General features: G+C 38.6%; 2 protein-coding genes across 3 annotated transcripts; both read right to left on the reverse strand.

Moving 5' to 3' along the window:
• Positions 1–486: 486 nt before the first annotated feature.
• On the reverse strand, positions 487–2515 carry LOC115752972 (probable cinnamyl alcohol dehydrogenase 1). Of its 2 annotated transcripts, XM_048285798.1 has the most exons (7): positions 2374–2515; positions 2142–2255; positions 1730–1960; positions 1208–1493; positions 960–1113; positions 666–880; positions 487–635 (listed from the first exon to the last, which is right to left on the reverse strand). In XM_048285798.1, the coding sequence occupies exons 1-6, from the start codon at positions 2463–2465 to the stop codon at positions 684–686; spliced, it is 1074 nt and encodes a 357-aa protein (XP_048141755.1). In that variant the 5' UTR covers positions 2466–2515; the 3' UTR covers positions 487–635; positions 666–683. The 2 variants fall into 2 exon arrangements, with proteins under 2 accessions (XP_048141755.1, XP_030547272.1); XM_030691412.1 differs by having other exon boundaries at positions 617–880.
• Positions 2516–7583: 5068 nt separating this feature from the next.
• On the reverse strand, positions 7584–9782 carry LOC115752971 (probable cinnamyl alcohol dehydrogenase 1). Its single transcript, XM_030691411.2, has 6 exons — positions 9572–9782; positions 9042–9155; positions 8680–8907; positions 8134–8419; positions 7882–8035; positions 7584–7780 (listed from the first exon to the last, which is right to left on the reverse strand). Exons 1-6 carry the CDS (start codon positions 9667–9669, stop codon positions 7584–7586), a joined length of 1077 nt encoding a protein of 358 aa, XP_030547271.2. The 5' UTR covers positions 9670–9782.
• Positions 9783–18950: the final 9168 nt, after the last annotated feature.

The raw sequence follows: 18950 nt of genomic DNA on the forward strand, positions 1-18950 counted from the left end.
CTCTGATTTGGATTGTCCGCAAATTCTAGTGAATCCAAAATTTGATGGGGTTTGATCTCGGATTAGGGATAAAAACAGGAAAAAAATTAAGGTTTTCTAGTTTGGGCCAGCAAGTCGCATAAGAACATATGAGAAAGGAACCCTGCTCGATTATCATATATCTTAGCAAACAAGAAGAGTGTTCAGTTTTCTCTCGGTAAGTTTTCTTAGGGAGTTCTTGGGGAGAGATGGTGAGATTACAAGATTATTTTTGGGTATAAGATAGTTTTGGGAAATACTTCAAAGATTGAGCGGTCGTAGCTATGCAATTCTCCGGACTCATACTGTATCATTTTGCAATTGACTCTCCCTGTGAAATAGATACTGATCCTCGGACCAAGTCATGTAAATCTTTGGTGTTCCTTATCGCTCATTGTCGAGTTTTCTGTTAATTTCTATTTCTCGGTTTAGATTTAGATTTACAGAATCGGTTATCCATTTGCTTTATTTCACGACACACGCGTGTTGCAATCCCCTATTTCACAAACAAGAGGGATCACTTCAAAATAAGGAAGAACGAACTTCCCACTTATTATTGTGTTATCTAATTTTATTCCATCAAGAGAGACGCTGGCACTTACATAAGAGAGAATTCTTATTCAATAAGCACGAAAATATCTTCCTAGAGTTCCTTCATCAGTAGATCACTCCAAGGAGTTCTCAATGTCTATAACAAAGCGGTACTTCACGTCATTCTTTTGGAGCCTCTCAAGAGCTTCATTCGCATATTGAATAGGAATTACTTCAATCTCTGGATGTATCTCATGTTTGGCGCAAAACTCGAGCATCTCCTGCGTTCGCTTCGTACCGCCGACCGCACTTCCGGAGATGGTCCTCATTCCTAAACAAGATACATGTAATTTAAGAACGCAACCAAAAGAGGAAATGAATGCTAAGATCTATGTCGAGAGAACATTTACCCCTGAGAAGACTCATTGGACTGAGTTTCATTTCCTTGCCTGGAAAGCCCACCAAAGCCAAAACTCCTCCTGTCTTCAGCAATGACATGTACAGATCCAAAGGGTGGTCTCCTGATGCAGTGTCGATTATGAAGTCTAAAGATTTTGACAGAGCCTGTAAAGAAAACCGCAGAATCAGATCTACTGAGGACACCCACAATTTGAGAAACCTGAAGATTTCAAGTGGGTTATCATCACTAGACTCTTACGCTCATTTGTTCCATGTCTGATGAGAGCACGAACTTGTCTGCTTTCAACAGATTCAAGGCATCATCTTTCTTGGAGGTGCTTGTGCTGAAAACGGTGACGTTCAACCCGAAAGCCTTGGCGAACTTCACAGCCAAGTGACCGAGCCCGCCAAGTCCGATGACTCCTAATGATTTTCCAGGCTGATTCATCTGGTGGCGGATCATTGGAGTGTAGACTGTGATCCCAGCACACAACAGGGGTGCTGCTTGAGCCAATGGATACTTGTCAGGTATCTTGTAGCAATACCTACAGATTCAACACTTAGCTATGTAAGCGCAGAAAGGGCACAATGTAAATGGATTTGGCATTGGGGTAAAAAATATGAAGACAGAAGATTCAGGATGCTAGCAAATTGGTAAGTCGGCACCAGAAGTTGTCGTGGAATTAATGTCGGATGAGATTCTGAGTTATCTCATGTATAGTAAGTGACGTGGCAAACGATAAATGAGTGGATCTTTAAACCGAAGTAAGTAATCACGCACCTCTCATGAACAACTATGAACTGGGAGTATCCTCCCTTGCAAGTGCTGCCATCTTCATAAGTGCCGCCAATCGTAGAAACAATACCTTTCGAGCAATGAATTTCAAGTCCTCCATGACAGTACTCGCAATCTCTACATGAGTCGACATAAGTCCCGACACCCACATGGTCTCCGATCTTGAACTTGCCGATGTTGCCACCGACCTCTGTTACAATGCCCACGATCTCATGCCTGAACATACGTATATCTCGTATAAGCAGCACACCCAGATCGACGGTGATGAACGGCGCATGTGGTGAAATTTTTTTTTTTTTTTTTTGGCCGGCAGTGTCTCTAGGAATATTTCAAAGAAGGACGCAATATTTGAAGGAATAGACAATATTACAATTACGTTAGTAACAAAGGTACATACCCTGGGACCAAGGGATACTTGCAGTGCATAAATTGGTTGCGTGTGCACAGAACGTCCGCATAGCAAACCCCGCAATGAGTGATTTTCACCGAGACCTCCTCGCTTCCAACCGCTCTGTCACAAGAATAATGCTATGGACTTTGCTCGTCGGAAATGGCAAAATAACTTACGGGTCGGGGCCGCACATTTACGTAGCGAGACCAGTGATTTAGGATGCGATTGGCTAGTTTACCTGCGATCGAACTCGTAAGGAGAGAGGAATCCAGAGTCGTCTCTCGCCGCCCATCCGTGGCAGTTCTTTCCCGTCGCTTTGCCTGAACTCATCTTCTCTGGTCTTTACCTTTTGAAGGGGTAGGTTGCAGAGATGTTTGACAATCTATTGCGTTCCATGTTATATAAACATCCCGGTTTCTTGCACTATAGTCATAAAACGTACAGGGTGACGTCACTTAAGCGTCATGGCTTACTGCCGGATAACGGTCCCCCAACGATGATTGGACAAAGAAACACACAAAGTAGAGACAGCGAGAAAAGTCCACGCAGCCATTGTTGAACGAGCTAGGTTGGACTAATCCCAAATATATAACGGTAATTTCATAACACTTCTTCGCGTTACATAAAAAGACCTGATTGTGGGTTTTTTTCCAAATTAATTTTTTTTTAAAAATATGTATAAAAATATTTATTAAAAATAAATATTTACAAATTTGGGCCTCGCTCGGCGGTTGAGGTGCCGAGTAGCCCTTGTTCGGCAGCCCCATTGTCGAGCAAGGCCCATACCGGGCCTTTTTTTTTATTTTTAAATTTCGTATATTTTTTTAATTATTGATACTTATAATATTATAATTTTTTTCTTGTGAAGCTTATCTTTATAACATAAATAGCAATAATAAATCCCGAAAATACTAAAAAATAGGAAAACCCATCTAAATGATCCCGAATTGCAAAAATCCATTGTTCATCACCGCCAACAGCGGTGAATATTAATTAGGATGCCGTTTCGCATCAGCCGACCGAATTTGAGCCCAATCCGATGTCGTCCCCCGATCCGCCGGTTCTTGACACATCACCGTTTCGCTTTCCGGTTGGATTTCTGCCTCTCCAATAGATGAATATATCATGAAAATCTTATTTTTTTTTCATATATCTCACCAATTTTATTCTATGAATATTTTTAATTAATTACATAATTACAACATTATTTATTAATTATATATCTTAGTAAATTTTTACATTAATTATTGCTATTTATGTTATAAAGATAAGCTTCACAAAGAAATATATATATATATATATATAATATTATAAGTATCAATAATTAAAAAAAATACAAAATTAAAAAAAAAAAAGGCTCGGTATGAGCCTTGCTCGACAATGGGGCTGCCGAGTAGGGTTGTTCGGCACCCCAACCGCCAAGCGAGGCCCAAATTTGTAAATATTTATTTTTTAAAATTATTTTTGTAAATATTTTTTAAAAAAATTAATTTGGAAAAAAAAAACCCCTGATTGTTGCTATTTAAGGCTCGAAAAATGAATTATTTGAAAAGCATTTTGTTAAAAACAATCGCTTATCACTACAAATAATTATTCAGTAAGAATTATTTTTATTTTTGATAATAATTTATGTTAAAACATTTTCCTGGACGATGAAAATATTTTTGTTCATTAATTTTTTTTTTTAGAGATATAAGCGATCGTTTTTAGGAAAGGATTTTTCAAACCAAATATTTTACGCGAAACAAATGCACTCTAATTCGTGTGTGTTAGTGTCATATTTCATCTCCTTCTGGACATTTCACAACCGCGCTTATATTCCACACACTTGCATAGCGACGCCTTTTTAATTAGCGCGAAGGGTCGGTGACAATAAATAAAGATGATTTGTCCAAAAGAAAATAAGGAAAAGTATGCTGGAAATTTCAAATGTCGTGGACGGAATGCAATTGATTCTAAATCTTTTAATTCGCATAATCAAGTCCTAAATGTATTTCAATGTCATGTAAATATGAGTTGATTGACGATTTCGACAAGAGGCACTCATTTAAATGTTATTCCATAAATATTAATACTAAAATTTTGCTGATTTACTATCAAGGAATAGAAGATTCATCCTCAAAAACCATCGTATAGTGTTGTAAAATTTGTCATTCGAGGTTATATTTTCCTTCATCTGTAGTTAGAAGAAATTTCCTCCAATCATACCTTTCATTGATAAATCTCAAGTTATGAACATCACTCACGTGTAAGTTTAATTAAATATAAGGTATGCTTTCCTCCAACTCGAGACTTGATTATTGGTCATTCATCACCTTGACATCCGCACATGTAAACTTATTTTGATTTAGGGTTTGGGATGATGTGTGCGCGCGGGATGGGCGAATATCGTTGTGAGTGGTATCGATGGAAGTAGGGAAAGATGAAGAGTGTATGGAATGAATGTCGATGGATGCATGATAGATTATGATTAGAACCAAGTCAAACAAGACGCACCGCGAGCCGAGGACAAAGATCGGAATAGGAGAAACTCACAACCAAGGCCTATAAAAAATTACCAGCCAATAATACAATGCTTCTTTGGCTCACCACCGAGGAAGAATCCACTTTCCAAGGATACAGAAATCAGTGATACATATTTGTTCATACAAAGGAAAATCTCATATGTTATTAATATTCAAGTCATGTCCCTTACATTTGAGATTTCGCTTCATCTCATAGATGAACTATTACATAGGAAATGGTTGATCTGTACTTTTGCCCCCCCTCTTTTTTGGGGTTTTTTCCGGGCTCGGTTGCCCCCTTTTTTCCTGGCTTTGGGTGTTCTCGGACCCGTGTTTGTGCTGTACTCTCTGGTCTCACACGCTGCATCTCTCCATTGAGTCCTCTCGAGACTTCTGGGTGCTGTGCCTTTGCTGGTCTACTGCTACTCTTCGGGTGGCCTTCACGGATGCTGCTCCTTCCTCGCGCTAGCTGCAACTTGCGTGGATTTTATGTTGTTGCAGTTTGCTTCTCAAGTCAATCATGGGACTTTCCTTCTCTGTTGCTGCTGATCCATTGCTCGTTTGTCCGGGAGGCGCCTTTTCTCCTCCTCCCAGCCTTGTCCTTTAGTTATCTGTTAGCTTTAGGTGTTTGGCCGCTTGTTTGGCCTTCATCCACTAGCCTGTTAGCGGATCTGCTACTTTTTTCTCTGGGTGTATTTTGCGACCGGTTCACCGGTGAACTCTCCATGTCACACTATGTGTCATGTTGAGTTCATGGTTTTTGTGACCGGTTTCTTTTGTATCTAGCTTTTGGATGATCATTACATACTTACCTTACCAAAAAAAAAAAAAAAAAAAAACTATTACATAGGAAATTGACAAACATTCAAGACATGAGCAATACCCGAGATCAATGATGTAGGAACTAGAAAATATATAAAGACCTAGGCATTAGAAAATGCATTAAAACACTTAGAGACTTTAACTTTGACTCTTGAAACCTACAACATTCTTAAGACTCATAAAACTTGCACTCAGATTTGTTCACCATTCTGGATAGCCCACTAGACACCTTTAAAGATCAACAAATAGCAAATGAATCATCCAGAACAGCTTATGGTCACTAGGTAATCGATTAGTAGTCTTGGAATCGACAACAAGCTAGTAAATAGAGATTTAGGTAGTCAATCGGCAACCATGAAATCAACTACTTGCATACTGAATCTACAACTCTCTTACACAATCGAAAGCTTCAACTTGTAACGATGAACAAAGCCCGGTGCTCCCACATCATGGGAGGGGGAGAAGAGAGAGGATGGGTTTTTATTTGTTAGGTTGGGTTAGCTAGGTCACATGTTTGGGAGTAAACTCACCATTCAGGTGCTGTAGGTTGGAAATTTACGTATGTAAATGTGAGAGATGTCCATATCCGTAATCATAGGACTTGTTGGTTTCTCGAATAAGGGATGAAGAAAAAACATACCCTATATTCATCCAGATGTTAAGTGATTAGTCATTCAAATATGTGGATTAGATTGATTTAATAGTTACAGTATTCTCCAATATATCGGGTCATGTTAGTTGTCCGATGGGCCTTTGCTTGATTGCTTGTTTCGGTACGTACAAAGCATTAAGATCCTAACTCTTATTGAGACTTTCCGGTTACCTTCTCTCTCCCTCCAACGATGACAACATTGAAATCGCAAGTCAAAAGACCCCGTCCGCTATCTCTCTCTCTCTCTCTCTCTCTCTCTCTCTCTCTCTCTCTCTCTGATGAGTCTTCCATCTAATGCCGTGGTGTCGACGAGGAGTTCTTGACCAAATCAATTTGATTGACAGCTACTCCAACACCTCTTAATTTTGCAATCCGATAATCCTTGTTTAGACTCGAGGCTATTGAGTGCTGCGAAAAATTTAGTTCTTATAATTGTTGAATAATCAGTTTGATTTTCACATTCCATCTGTCTTGGTCCATTTGAGCTGATTTCCAGTGAAGGTAGTGATTTTCCTTGTAACATATGCGGCATTTAGCCGAAAAAACAGAAAAACGAAGTGGACCGAAAGCGATTTTTCCCTTTGTCTGGGGCTAGGGTTCTATGGGGGTCGGTGTCCCTGAAGGACGGCAATATAACTCCAAGTGGTGGTCTGTCATCCCAGAGTCTAGAAACTTAGAGAGAGATAGAGAAGCGACGATCATATTCTCAAATTATATCTCGAATTTGAACTCATATTTCAAATTTGACCAGGCAGAAGCCTTGCCCATATTTTGGGTGTCTTCTGATTTGGATTTAGACTGTCAGCGAATTCTAGTGAGTCCAGAATTTGATGGGGTTTGATCTTGGATAAAGGATAAACAAGGAAGAAAATTAAGGTTTTCTAGTTTGAGCCAGCAACTCGCATTAGAATTTACAAGAAAGGTGCCCTGCTCGATTATCATAAATCATATCAAACAAGAAGAGTGTTAGGTTTTCTCTCCATAAGTTTTCTTAGTGATTTTTTTGTGAGCTTAGTAAAGTTGTTTTTTGGGGTAAGATAGTGGTGGGAAACACTTGAGCAATTGAACAGCAGTAATTATACAATTCTCCGAGCTCATACCATACTTTTTGTACGGTTGATTCTCCAGGATGAAGTAGGTACCGACTCTTGGACTGAACCACGTAAAACTCTGATATTCTTTATCACTCACTGTCATTTTTTCTGTTAATTTCCAGTTCTCTGGTTAGATTTAGATTACAAAATCCTCGGAGTGTTCTATCCACGTTATTCCACAACACACAGATTTGCAATCCCCAAATTCACAATCAGAGAGAGAGAGAGAGATCACTTCAAAAAGAGGAAGAACATACTTTCCACTTATTGTTGCGTTATCTAATTGTATTTCATAAAGAGAGTCACTGGCACTAAAATAAAGATACAATTCTCATAGAACACGCACGAAAATATATTCCTTCAGTTCATCAATAGATCACTCCAAGGAGTTCTCAATGTCTATCACAAAGCGGTATTTCACGTCATCCTTTTGGATCCTCTCAAGAGCTTCATTCGCATACTGAATAGGAATTACTTCAATCTCTGGATGTATCTCATGTTTGGCGCAAAACTCGAGCATCTCCTGCGTTCGCTCCGTACCGCCGACCGCGCTTCCGGAGATGCTCCTCGTTCCTAAACAAGATACACGTAAATTTAAGAAGGCAAAGAAAGTCATGGGTCCTAATCTACCCGAAGTGGAAATGAATGCTGAGATCTATCGAGAGAATATTTACCCATGAGAAGACTCAGTGGACTAAGTTTCAATTCCTTGCATGGAATGCCCACCAAAGCCAAAACTCCTCCTATCTTAAGCAATGACATGTATAGATCCAAAGGGTGATCTTCTGATGCAGTGTCGATTATGAAGTCTAGAGATTTCGACAGAGCCTGTAGAGGAAAAAAACCACAGAATCAGATCTACTTACAGCACCCGCCGTTTGGGAAACCTCAAGATTTCAAGTGGGTTCTTATCATTGGACTCTTACGCTCATTTGTTCGGTGTCCGATGAGAGCACGAACTTGTCTGCTTTCAACAGATTCAGCGCATCATCTTTCTTGGAGGTGCTTGTGCTGAAGACAGTGACGTTCAATCCGAAAGCCTTGGCGAACTTCACAGCCATATGACCGAGCCCACCAAGGCCAACCACCCCTAGCGACTTACCAGGCTGATTCATCTTGTGATGGATCATCGGATTATATACCGTTATTCCAGCACATAGTAAAGGTGCAGCGAGAGCTAGAGGATACTTCTCAGGGATCTTGTAGCAATACCTGTAGAGTAGCCGTTTAATATTTGAATCCGTCATGAAATCACACGAGTCAGATGGAAATGACTTTCAGTAGCCAAGATATTGACGAGTTAAAAAGATGGAAAATCCTTAAAAGCTAGCACATAGCTCTTCGCCGACGACGCAAAACATTATCTCCACAAGCAGTGTCGGGTCAATAAGACTAGTCCTACGTTAGTTTCCGCATACGAACACCATCATGAATCCTTCCAATAGGGTAACAAGTATACGTAGAAAGGTTACCTCTCATGGACAACTATGAAACTAGAATATCCTCCCTTGGTGATGGGACCGTCCTTACAAGTGCCATTAATCGTTACAGTTGCTTTGGAACAATGCTCTTCATGGCGAACTTCACAGCACTCGCACTCTCTGCATGAATCGACGAAGGTTCCAACGCCCACATGGTCTCCGATCTTGAACTTACTAACCTTATCACCCACTTCTTGTACAATCCCCACGATCTCATGCCTATTCACATGTATGTATACAAGCTTATTTTAGAGGATATTAGTGAAACTCGAAGTGTTGCATCGATGGCTAACTTTTTCAAAGACTTCACTGAACTTCGCATTAGTAAACAAAATGGAGAAGAATTAAAGTACCCCGGGACCACAGGATACACAGTACTATTTCTCTTGTTGCGAGTGTAAGCTACATCGGCATAGCAAACGCCGCAATGAGTGATCTTCACTGAAACGTCATCGCCTCCAACCGGTCTGCACAGGAATAATTTTCTTAGTTTAGACAGGGGGAAATAGGGAGAGCTATTAATAACATATTCAAGCGTGGATTCAAATGAAAATGTAGAGAGAGATATTTGTCAATGCCTCAAAAAGGGCTATAACCTTGGGATTTTTCACAATGATGCCTCAAACTTTTTGAAATTTCTCAAGAATAACTACAAACTTCATGTTCCCACCCATAGAAGACTATGAAACCATGTTTTGTTAGAAAAGGTAAAGTTGTGGACACCTTTAAGACTTTCCATAGCAAACGTGATCATAATTGTCTCAAACTACAAATTTCAGACATAACAATTCACAGGACACAAAGCACATAGGCGCAGTGCTTCTTTACGGACGAGTTTCAGGCAACAACTTCAGTAAAACACACCATGAAAACACAAATCTACCTGCGTTCGAATTCATAAGGAGAGAGCAGTCCTGAGTCGTCTCTCGCAGCCCATCCACGGCAGTTCGTGCTCATCGTCATTACTTTGTCTGAAGTCATCTCTCTCTCTCTCTCTATATCCTCGAACGGTGATATGTGAGAGCTCTTGTGAGTAAATGCCGTCGGTATTCGAGGATTCCTAAGGTGAGGCAATGAAGAAATCTCCGTGAGTCCATGGAATATATAGTCCGTGCGGCGTCCTCTATAGCGTCATCGCCAACGTCCTCTACAGTGTCATCGCCAACTTCACCTGTCGACCGGTTTTGACTTTTTGGGTTTTTTTTCCCCAAGCTAAGCCGGAAAGGAACAAATATTAGGATAATAATGACATAGACCCCACATTTTCTAAAATCACATACTGTCTTGAAATTAAATATTTCTCAGATCAGACCAATGCCACTACTCAAGGGCGACAAAGGCTACAAAGAGATAAAGACGGCACGAATGTTATAATTTTTATACGGCATTCGTTCAAGTACTATAAAAATTTTCTCGATCACATAAATGTCATAATTTTTTTGCAGTGCTCATTTCAGTGCTATAACTTTTTTTTTCTCCGATCACTTGAGTGATATATAATTTTTCAATGGATTACTTGAGTGCCATAATTTTTTAAAAGTGTTCACCACAAGTGATATGACACGTCGGATTTTCAACACTTCGCTGTACGTTTTTATTTTTTTATTTTTCATTTAAATGATATATTGAAAGTTATTGTCACGCTCCGATCCTCGAGTATGCAATATCCCTACCTAAACGCTTCAGGTCATAAGGGATAACGTCCCGGGCGCGTTGTCGATCCAATTTTTTTTTTTTTTTATCTTCTGATTAAGTACATGCGGAAACGATTTACTCCCAGACAACACATCAAAGAAAGAATAGTAAATCGGGATACACAACAATCAACCTCCATAAAAGTCTATTTCAATTAAGACTATTCAATAATCCCGAGAAATACATTTATACTCATAGGCCCCACTTCAGGGCTACTTCTCACAACCCACAAAGAATATAAGGTCGGGGTTCATATTATTCCCAAGCTACTCCACTCCACTTCTAGTTCTCCATAATTAAGGGCCTGAAAATGGTTAATAATAACGGGATGAGATATAAATCTCGGTTAGTCAACGTCTAAGCTCGGCTAGGACGTTGATTCGCCTGTGGCGGCCTAAGCACGCAGCAACGATCGATAATAGATCAATAGCGAGCGCTCTGCGCCACGGTCTAGCTATCACGGGAAAGGGCATAACCCAACAATATATCACAATCATATGCAAGCTTACCACGCTTTGGATCCTATGTAATGCAATACTCGATTTGACTCAACAATCACGACAACCAAGGCAAACAACTAGGACACCCGAACAACTTGCATTGACAGAAAACCACACGTGTTTCGGTTATTAATGGCCACTTAGCCTAGCATATTAGATAGTTGGTGCATAGCACACTAGACGATTGGTGCTCTTTTGGCGGGACCAGGCACCGTTTCATTCTTTCGGCAACGGCAACTGCTAGGCCGGTGTGATTCCGATCAACACGGCACAGCATAACATGCGTTCTTGTAAGGAGTGTCGGTCCATCACAAGCCGCAACCGGCATTTGATCAACCCGTGACACGGATTGTTGTGTATCTGACAAGTAGTATAACTCCGATCGACACGGCACTAACTAGTCGGGAAAGCCATCATATTACCACACAAGCACACCATACAACCAGCCACTTCTTATTTTGGACGTTTAGTCAAATGCTCACGCGGTCATGCTTCAAAACTTGGCCCAAGGCTATTTTCATACTCAAATACGCAATTTGATCCACACGTGGTCATATAAATGCACGGTTTATCCACCGGACTTTGCATTTTATACGGGATGATTAATCCTCGTGTGTGTGTGTATATATACACCACATCGGTGCACTCAGCGATCAATTAATAATCACCCATCAATCCATCGTTAATAATAATTAATCATTCCGGTTACGATTAATTGGCCTAACCGCAATTAATTAATTCAATTACACTTAATTGAGTCCATCTTAAACAATTAACACGGCAATTAATATCCCACTCGACTATAGCTAAATAATTCTCGCGATCAATCAATCACCTTGAGTCCATTCAATACGGTCTAACAACAATTGGCCACAGTTTATTTTATCCAACCAAAGCTAATTTAAATAACTGTGATCATTTAACCTAAGAAAGATTACTAACCTAACCCGACCATAGGTAGCTAACTAATTTAAGATAAAAATTAATTAATCTATCCCTAAACGCAATTAACGACCTAACTGAGAGTTAGGAGTTAACTCACTAACTAGCCGTTTGTCAACGATTCGGGCGCGGCGGAGACAACGACGACAACGGTGGGCTCTCAGCTACGGCACGGGTCGGCCCGGGCCCACAATGGTCGACGCTTTCGAGTGGAATCCACAGGCTCGGATCGCAGGGTGTGACCTCTGGTCGGGCTCACGGGCGGAAGGTCTCGGTTGTGGGTTCCTCGGGCTGGGGTTTTCGGGCGACCGGAGCTCGGGCGACCGGCGGGTTGACAGGCGGCACAAGGAGGGCGAGCGGCAACGACCGGGCGAAGGCCTGAATGACGACCGGCGCGGTGTGGCTGTAGGGCGTCGGGCTGGTGGTGGCGTGACGCAAGGCCGAGAAGGAAGGTGGAGCTCGCGGGTCTCTCGGGCCTCGCGTGGCTGGGCAAACGGCAGAGGGAGGTGGCGCGCCGAGCTGGGTGACGCAGCGGCGGTGACTGATGGCGAGGTGTGGTGGTGGCTGGGTGGGTGGTCAGATGAGCAGGAGGGGGGATGAGAGATAGATGGGTCGCGGGTCAGGTCCGTTTGTGGCCGACGGACGGCGAGCGGTTGGGGCGACGGCGAGGCAGCTCGGCGATCGGCGATGGAGTGGACAGCCGGTGGTTGGCGGTGCAGGTGGGTTCGGCGTCAGGCGTGCACAGAAGAAGGGGGGAGGAAGAAGACATGGGAGTCGTCGGGTAAGGGGAGGGGGAAAGGAGAGAGAGAGAGAGGGAGAAGAGAAAATGACGTGACTAGAAGGTGATGGAGTGATGGTGATGTGGTGGGAGGAAGTTTCCGCAAGCGGGGGAGGGGAGAAAGGTCGGCAAGCTGGGGGGTGAGAGAAGAGAGGAGAGAGAGAATGGTGAGAGAGAGAAAAAGGTGATGGGGGTGGATGGAAGAAAATATAAGTGGAGCTCCCAAAATCCAAATGATCAAATCAAACTTTCAAAAATTTTGTCTTCTAATGCAAATATTCGAGAGCATTTTGATCAATTTGCAAACTGGGATTGATTGGTTATTTGGTTCAACCGATTGAGGGAAAATTTGAGATTCTCACATTTAGGATTTGTCAGGGATTCGTGAGGGCTAGATTGAAGCGCGAAGGGTCTTAGTACTACGACTCGACGATTTCACTATTTTAACTTGACTTTCTTTAGTGACGTCTCATAACAAATCAATCATCGTCCCTAAAATCCTCAAAAATCCAAATTTAATTACCAGACTGGAATTCATGACTAAAATTCATCGAATCTATTTTTCTTACGGACATCGAAATTCTAGGACATCACAGTTATGACTCTCAAGTATGCATTTTTTTCAGAAGTTATGGCATTTGAGTGGTTAAAAACAAAAAAATTGACACTCAAGTGAGCATTTTACAAAAGTTATGATACTCGTGATATCCTCATCTGGCTACATATGATAATTAGAACTTTGTCGAGAGTTATCATATCAAATCACATGGCAGCTTATACGGTATGTGCCATGTCATCAATTGAGTGTACTGTAAACAAGATAAATGCACTGGAAAAAGGAAACGAAAAAATGAAAAATGAAAAGAGGAGAAAAAATTGAGACATTAATCAATGAATATAGTACATAAACTTTGCCAACAAAGGAGACATTAATCGGTGAATATAGTACATATAGTATGAAAATTTTTAAAACTCAATTGGTAAAATTAAAAAGTTTAAGATTAAATTTGCCAAAGTGTAATAGGTAAGGACTTTTGGACACTTGTCCCATATTGGAGGACCTTTTTTTGCGATGTTCTAGAAGTTCTAAAATTTGTTACTGAAGTGCGGTTGAGTCGTAAAAATTTTAAAAAAAAGTTCAATTAATTCATAAAAATTATCAAATTGATAAAATCAAGTCATTCTATTAACTCCATCCAATTTGACTAACAAAAAATATTGGTGTTTTTTTTTTCTCTCTTCATGGCATTGGCGTGGCTAAAATATGAGGAACAAGGCTAAAACAATATCATTTTGAATAACTAAAATTTTTTATTCTAACTATTATTTTTATTTTATAAAAATAAGTAAATTTTTAAAAAAGGAAGGTAAATCATATTTACCGAAATGATGTCGTTTTATTCTTATCTCTTATATTTTAGCCACATCAGAACCACATAGGAGAGAAAATAATAAAAAAGCCACGTTAGCATTTTTCGCCGGTCAATGGACAAAATTAGCGGGAGGACTTAATAGCATTAATTTGATAAGTTTTAAAACTTGATTGCACTTTTTATAAGTTTTATAACTTAATTATACTTTCATGACTAATTTTTGGACTTCCACTCACTTATCTCCTGCTTTTAAAAGGAAAAAGTCTATTAGACGATCTTCGGAGAGATCTAACTCTTAGCTGGTCTAACCGGTCAAACTTGGATTTGGATGTTATCTCTAATAAATTCAAACCCCCATATATTACGCTAACATGTGGCCTTCAAGAATTGATTTGCTAATCCGAGTAAAAAGGTGAATTTCTTTCGTAACACATTCGGTTTAATAATCGATACGTGTCTTTCAAACGAAACGGGTTCTCGTAATACGCTTAAACTTAGAGATGTAATTTAACAATCAAACCAATCAAGTAGTTTTTATTCTTTTAGCACAAGGCAAATGACTAGGTTGGCCCCAACACACTCAAACACGTGACATGACGCACAAGATCCATGATCGACCAAGGGAATAAAACCTTTTCTTCCACTAAGAAAGCCACTAGTGGTTGCTTGGATGATTATATATCATGGAAAATTATCCAATCTGTCATAAATTTATCATACGAAGAGAGAGAGGTCGACAAGTTGAGGGGTGAGAGAAGAGAGGAGAGAAAGAATAGTGAGAGATAGCAAAAGGTGATGGGTGGAAGAAAAGACAAGTGGGGCTCACAAGTGGTCAAATCTAACTTTTAAAAATTTTGTCTTGTAGTGCAAATATCCGAGAGCATTTTGGTCATTTTGTAAACTAGAACTAGTTGGTTATTTGGTTCAACCGACTGAGAACAAATTTGAGATTCTCACATGTAGGATTCGTCAGGGCTAGGTTGAAGCACGAAAGGTCTCAGTACTACGACTCGACGACTTCACTATTCTAACTTGACTTTCTCTGACCGACGTCTCGGAACAAACCAATCATCGTTTCTAAAATCCTCAAAAATCCAAATTTAATTACCAGACTGGAATTCATGACTAAAATTTATTGAATCTATTTTTCTTATAGAAGTCGAAATTCCAGGACGTCACGATTATGACACTCAAATGTACGTTTTTTTTTAGAAGTTATGGCATTTGAGTGGTTAAAAAAAAATTGACACTCAAGTGAGCATTATACAAAAGTTATGGTACTCGTAATATCCTTATCCGACTACATATGATAATTAGAACTTTATTGAGAGTTATCGTACCAAATCACATGGTAACTTATACTGTATGTGCTATGTCATCAATTGAGTGTATTGTAAACAAGATAAATGCATTGGAAAAAGGAAACAAAAAAAATGAAAAATGGAAGGAGGAGAAAAAATTGAGACATTAATCAATGAATATAGTACATAGACTTTGCCAACAAAGGAGACATTAATCAGTGAATATAGTACATATACTTTGCCAATTGGCAAAGTATTAAAAGGTTTAGAAATCAATTAGTAAAATTAAAAAGTTTAAGATTAAATTTGCCAAAGTGTAATAGGTAAGGACTTTTGGACACTTGTCCCATATTGGAGGACCTTTTTTCGCAAAGTTCTAGAAGCTCTAAAATTTGTCACAGAAGTGCGGTTAAGTTGTAAAAATTTTAAAAAAAAGTTCAATTAATTCCTAAAACTTATCAAATTGATGAAATCGAGTCCTTCTATTAACTCCATCCAATTTAACTAACAAAAAATAGTGGTGTTTTTTTTTTCTCTTACATGGCATTGGCGTGGCTAAAATATGAAGAACAAGGCTAAAAAAACACCATTTCGAATAAATACAAATTTTTATTCTAACTATTATTTATATTATATAAAAAAATAAGTAAATTTTTAAAAAAGGAAGGTAAATCATATTTATCGAAATGATGTCGTTTTATCCTTATACCTTATGTTTTAGCCACATCATTGCCACATAGAAGAGAAAATAATAAAAAAAACCACATCAGTATTTTTCGTTAGTCAATGGACAAAATTAGCGGAAGGACTTAATTGCATTAAATTGATAAGTTTTAAAATTTGATTACACTTTTTATAAGTTTTAGGACTTAATTATATTTTCATGACTAATTTTTGGACTTCCACTCACTTATCTCATGCTTTTAAAAGGAAAGAGTCCACTAGACGATCTTGGGAGAGATCCAACTCTTGGCCGGTCTAACAGGTCAAACTTGGAATTGGATGTTATCTCCAATAAATTCAAACCCCCATATATAACGCTAACATGTGGCCTTCAAGAATTGATTTGCTAATCGGAATAAAAAGGTGAATTTCTTTCGTAAAACATGTGGTTTAATAATCGATATGTGTCTTTCAATCGAAATGAGTTCTCGTAATGCGCTTAAACTTAGAGATATAATTTAACAATCAAACCAATCAAGTAGTTTTTATTCTTTTAGCACAAGGCAAATGACTAGGTTGGCCCCAACACACTCAAACACGTGACATGAGGCACAAGATCCGTGATCGACCAAGGGAATAAAACCATTTTTTCTACCAAGAAAGCCTCTGGTGGTTGCTTGGGTGATTATATATCATGGAAAATTGTCCAATCTGTCGTAAATTTATCATACAAATACTAATTCAGTCCTATATTTTAAATTTTATCTATTTAATCCTAAACTTTCAAGCGAAGTTTAACTGTTATGCTTCTGATCAATTTATACCTGAAGTTGCTATTGTGGCGGTGGGCGGGTGATGATTGGATTTCCAGTCAACTATTTCCGGTGAAAATTGACCCGAAACATTATATTGAAATTTCCCGTGAAGTTCTAGGACTAAATTAGAAAAAGTAAAGAGTTTATGTCAGAATTGACAGCTATAAATAGATGTAAGACTAATTAGATAACTTTTCCCGTATCACGATACTTAGGTGATGTGACCTCTAATTTATAGCTTGTTTATTAATCGATAGATGCAATATATTTACCAAATTCCATCTGCCAAGTGTAGTAGTATCTGCCATAATTATAGGGAGCTTATTATTGCGGTGTGCGTTCGTTTCACGTAAAACTCCATGAAAAAGGAAAATGATTTTGAGAAATCATTTTCCAAAAAAACGGCTTGTTTTCCTTTGTTTGGTGATATGTGGCCGAAAATATTTTTTATTGTTTTGTTCTCATTTGAAAAACGATTTCAATCTCATGACTTTATCTTAGAAAATTTTTTATTTTGGAATTTTTAATTATTTTTAATATTTTATACTTTATATTTTTATATTTTATATTATTTCTTATTTCTTTTCTTTCTTTCTTCCTTCTTCCTTCGACGCAATGTCCTCCACTACGACTAGCCGGTGGCGGCCACGGATGAGTTCGAGGCTCGCCACCGACAGCCAGTCAATGAGTCCTTGTGAGCGGCGGAGGTAGAAGAAATAAGACAAGGGAAGAAAAGAAAAGAAAAGAAATAAAAAATAAAAATAAATGTAATTAAAATGTAAATATAAATTAAAAATTTTTAAAAACATTAGATATTCAAAAATTGAAAAGTTAAAACATTTGAAAGGAGCAATTCTGGAAAGTGCTTTCACCTCATTAGATTCAAGAATTCACTTTTCTAATTTTGTACATGAATTTTTTGATAACATGAAAGTGTTTTTCATTGACTAAGTCATTTTCGATGAACCAAGAGGGTGAAAGTCCGGAAAACCAAATCCTGAAAAATACTTTCACTCAAACAAACCCATCCTCTGTGCGTCCACTCTCCTCGCTCTAAAATGCCTCATCATTTTCTTTTTCGATACTACCTGGTTCTTGATTCACCAAATTATGCAGAGAAATGTTGAAGTTTTAAGGAGATATTTGTTCTCGACACAGCGTTGAAGTTTCCAGACGATTTGGATGTTCAGAAAATTTGTGGTCCGAGCCTCTAAGTGGGCACGATCACCGGATCACGCATGCAAATATCCAAAGGGGGTTCTTTTGCCACGTTAATCGAAAGAAAGGCTTAATACCTAAAAACACTTCCAACTTTAGTACTTGTGAAAGCTATATCCAAATTTTTTTTTTGTCTCATAAAAAAACCCAAATTTTTACTTTTATCAAAATTCTACCAATTTAACAACAAAAAAAAAACCTTCAACTTTAGCATATATCCCAATTATATCCGAAACTTTTTTTTGTTTCATAAAAAATTCCCAACTTTTACTTTTATCTTAATTCTACCATCGCCAACCTTCCGTCCATAATCATTGTTATTTAATCCTATGTGGCTTCAAGTTTCTTGCCGAGTTTAACAATGAATCTTTGAAATTTAGAAACCGTGGGTTTTAGGGATGACGAGATTTTAGATCGTTTGTCCAAACATCTCCATGTCTAACCGTTTTTTAGGCTACTGAGTGTCGAAGAAAATACAAAATGTGTCGTCTTGAGTAACTCTGTATCTTCCGGCAATATGTAGGGAAGCAATCAATAGAAGAGAAGTTCAAAGGTTTTTTCATGTCAATTTTGTTGAGTTGTAATTCATTAACGACGTGGAAATGTCACATAAAATTAACTAATTGTGATTATGGACGAAAGGCTAACAATGGTAGAATTTGGATAAAAGTTGATTTTTTATGAGATAAAAAAAGTTTTGCGTATAATTGGGATATATGCTAAAGTTGATGTGTTTTGTTTTTTTTTTTTACTAGGCCGATGGAATTCTGATGAAAGCAAAAGTTTGGGGTAGAATTGAGACAAAATTAAAAGTTAAAGGTTTTTTATGAGATATAAAAAAATGGATATAATTGTCACATATGCTAAACTCTAAAGTTAGATGCTTTTTGGGTATTGGGCCAAGTAAAAAGTGATTCTTAATTTCAATAACTAAGGTTGGCGAAAAAAAGTCAGAACTCCTATTTCACGTGAAGTAT

The sequence above is a fragment of the Rhodamnia argentea genome, chromosome 9 (assembly GCF_020921035.1).
Source record: "Rhodamnia argentea isolate NSW1041297 chromosome 9, ASM2092103v1, whole genome shotgun sequence".
NCBI classification, from domain to species: Eukaryota; Viridiplantae; Streptophyta; class Magnoliopsida; order Myrtales; family Myrtaceae; genus Rhodamnia; species Rhodamnia argentea.

Excerpts from the sequence above, each read along its gene's own strand:
- LOC115752971 (XM_030691411.2), bottom strand. The coding sequence starts at position 9,669 with ATGACTTCAGACAAAGTAATGACGATGAGCACGAACTGCCGTGGATGG. Across the intron at positions 9,156-9,571 it reads CCTTATGAATTCGAACGCAG|ACCGGTTGGAGGCGATGACG; the intron begins GTAGATTTGTGT and ends ATTCCTGTGCAG. Across the intron at positions 7,781-7,881 it reads TCCACTGAGTCTTCTCATGG|GAACGAGGAGCATCTCCGGA; the intron begins GTAAATATTCTC and ends TATCTTGTTTAG.
- LOC115752972 (XM_048285798.1), bottom strand. The coding sequence starts at position 2,465 with ATGAGTTCAGGCAAAGCGACGGGAAAGAACTGCCACGGATGGGCGGCG. Across the intron at positions 1,961-2,141 it reads AAGTATCCCTTGGTCCCAGG|GCATGAGATCGTGGGCATTG; the intron begins GTATGTACCTTT and ends ACGTATGTTCAG. Across the intron at positions 1,114-1,207 it reads CAGACATGGAACAAATGAGC|GCTCTGTCAAAATCTTTAGA; the intron begins GTAAGAGTCTAG and ends TTTTCTTTACAG.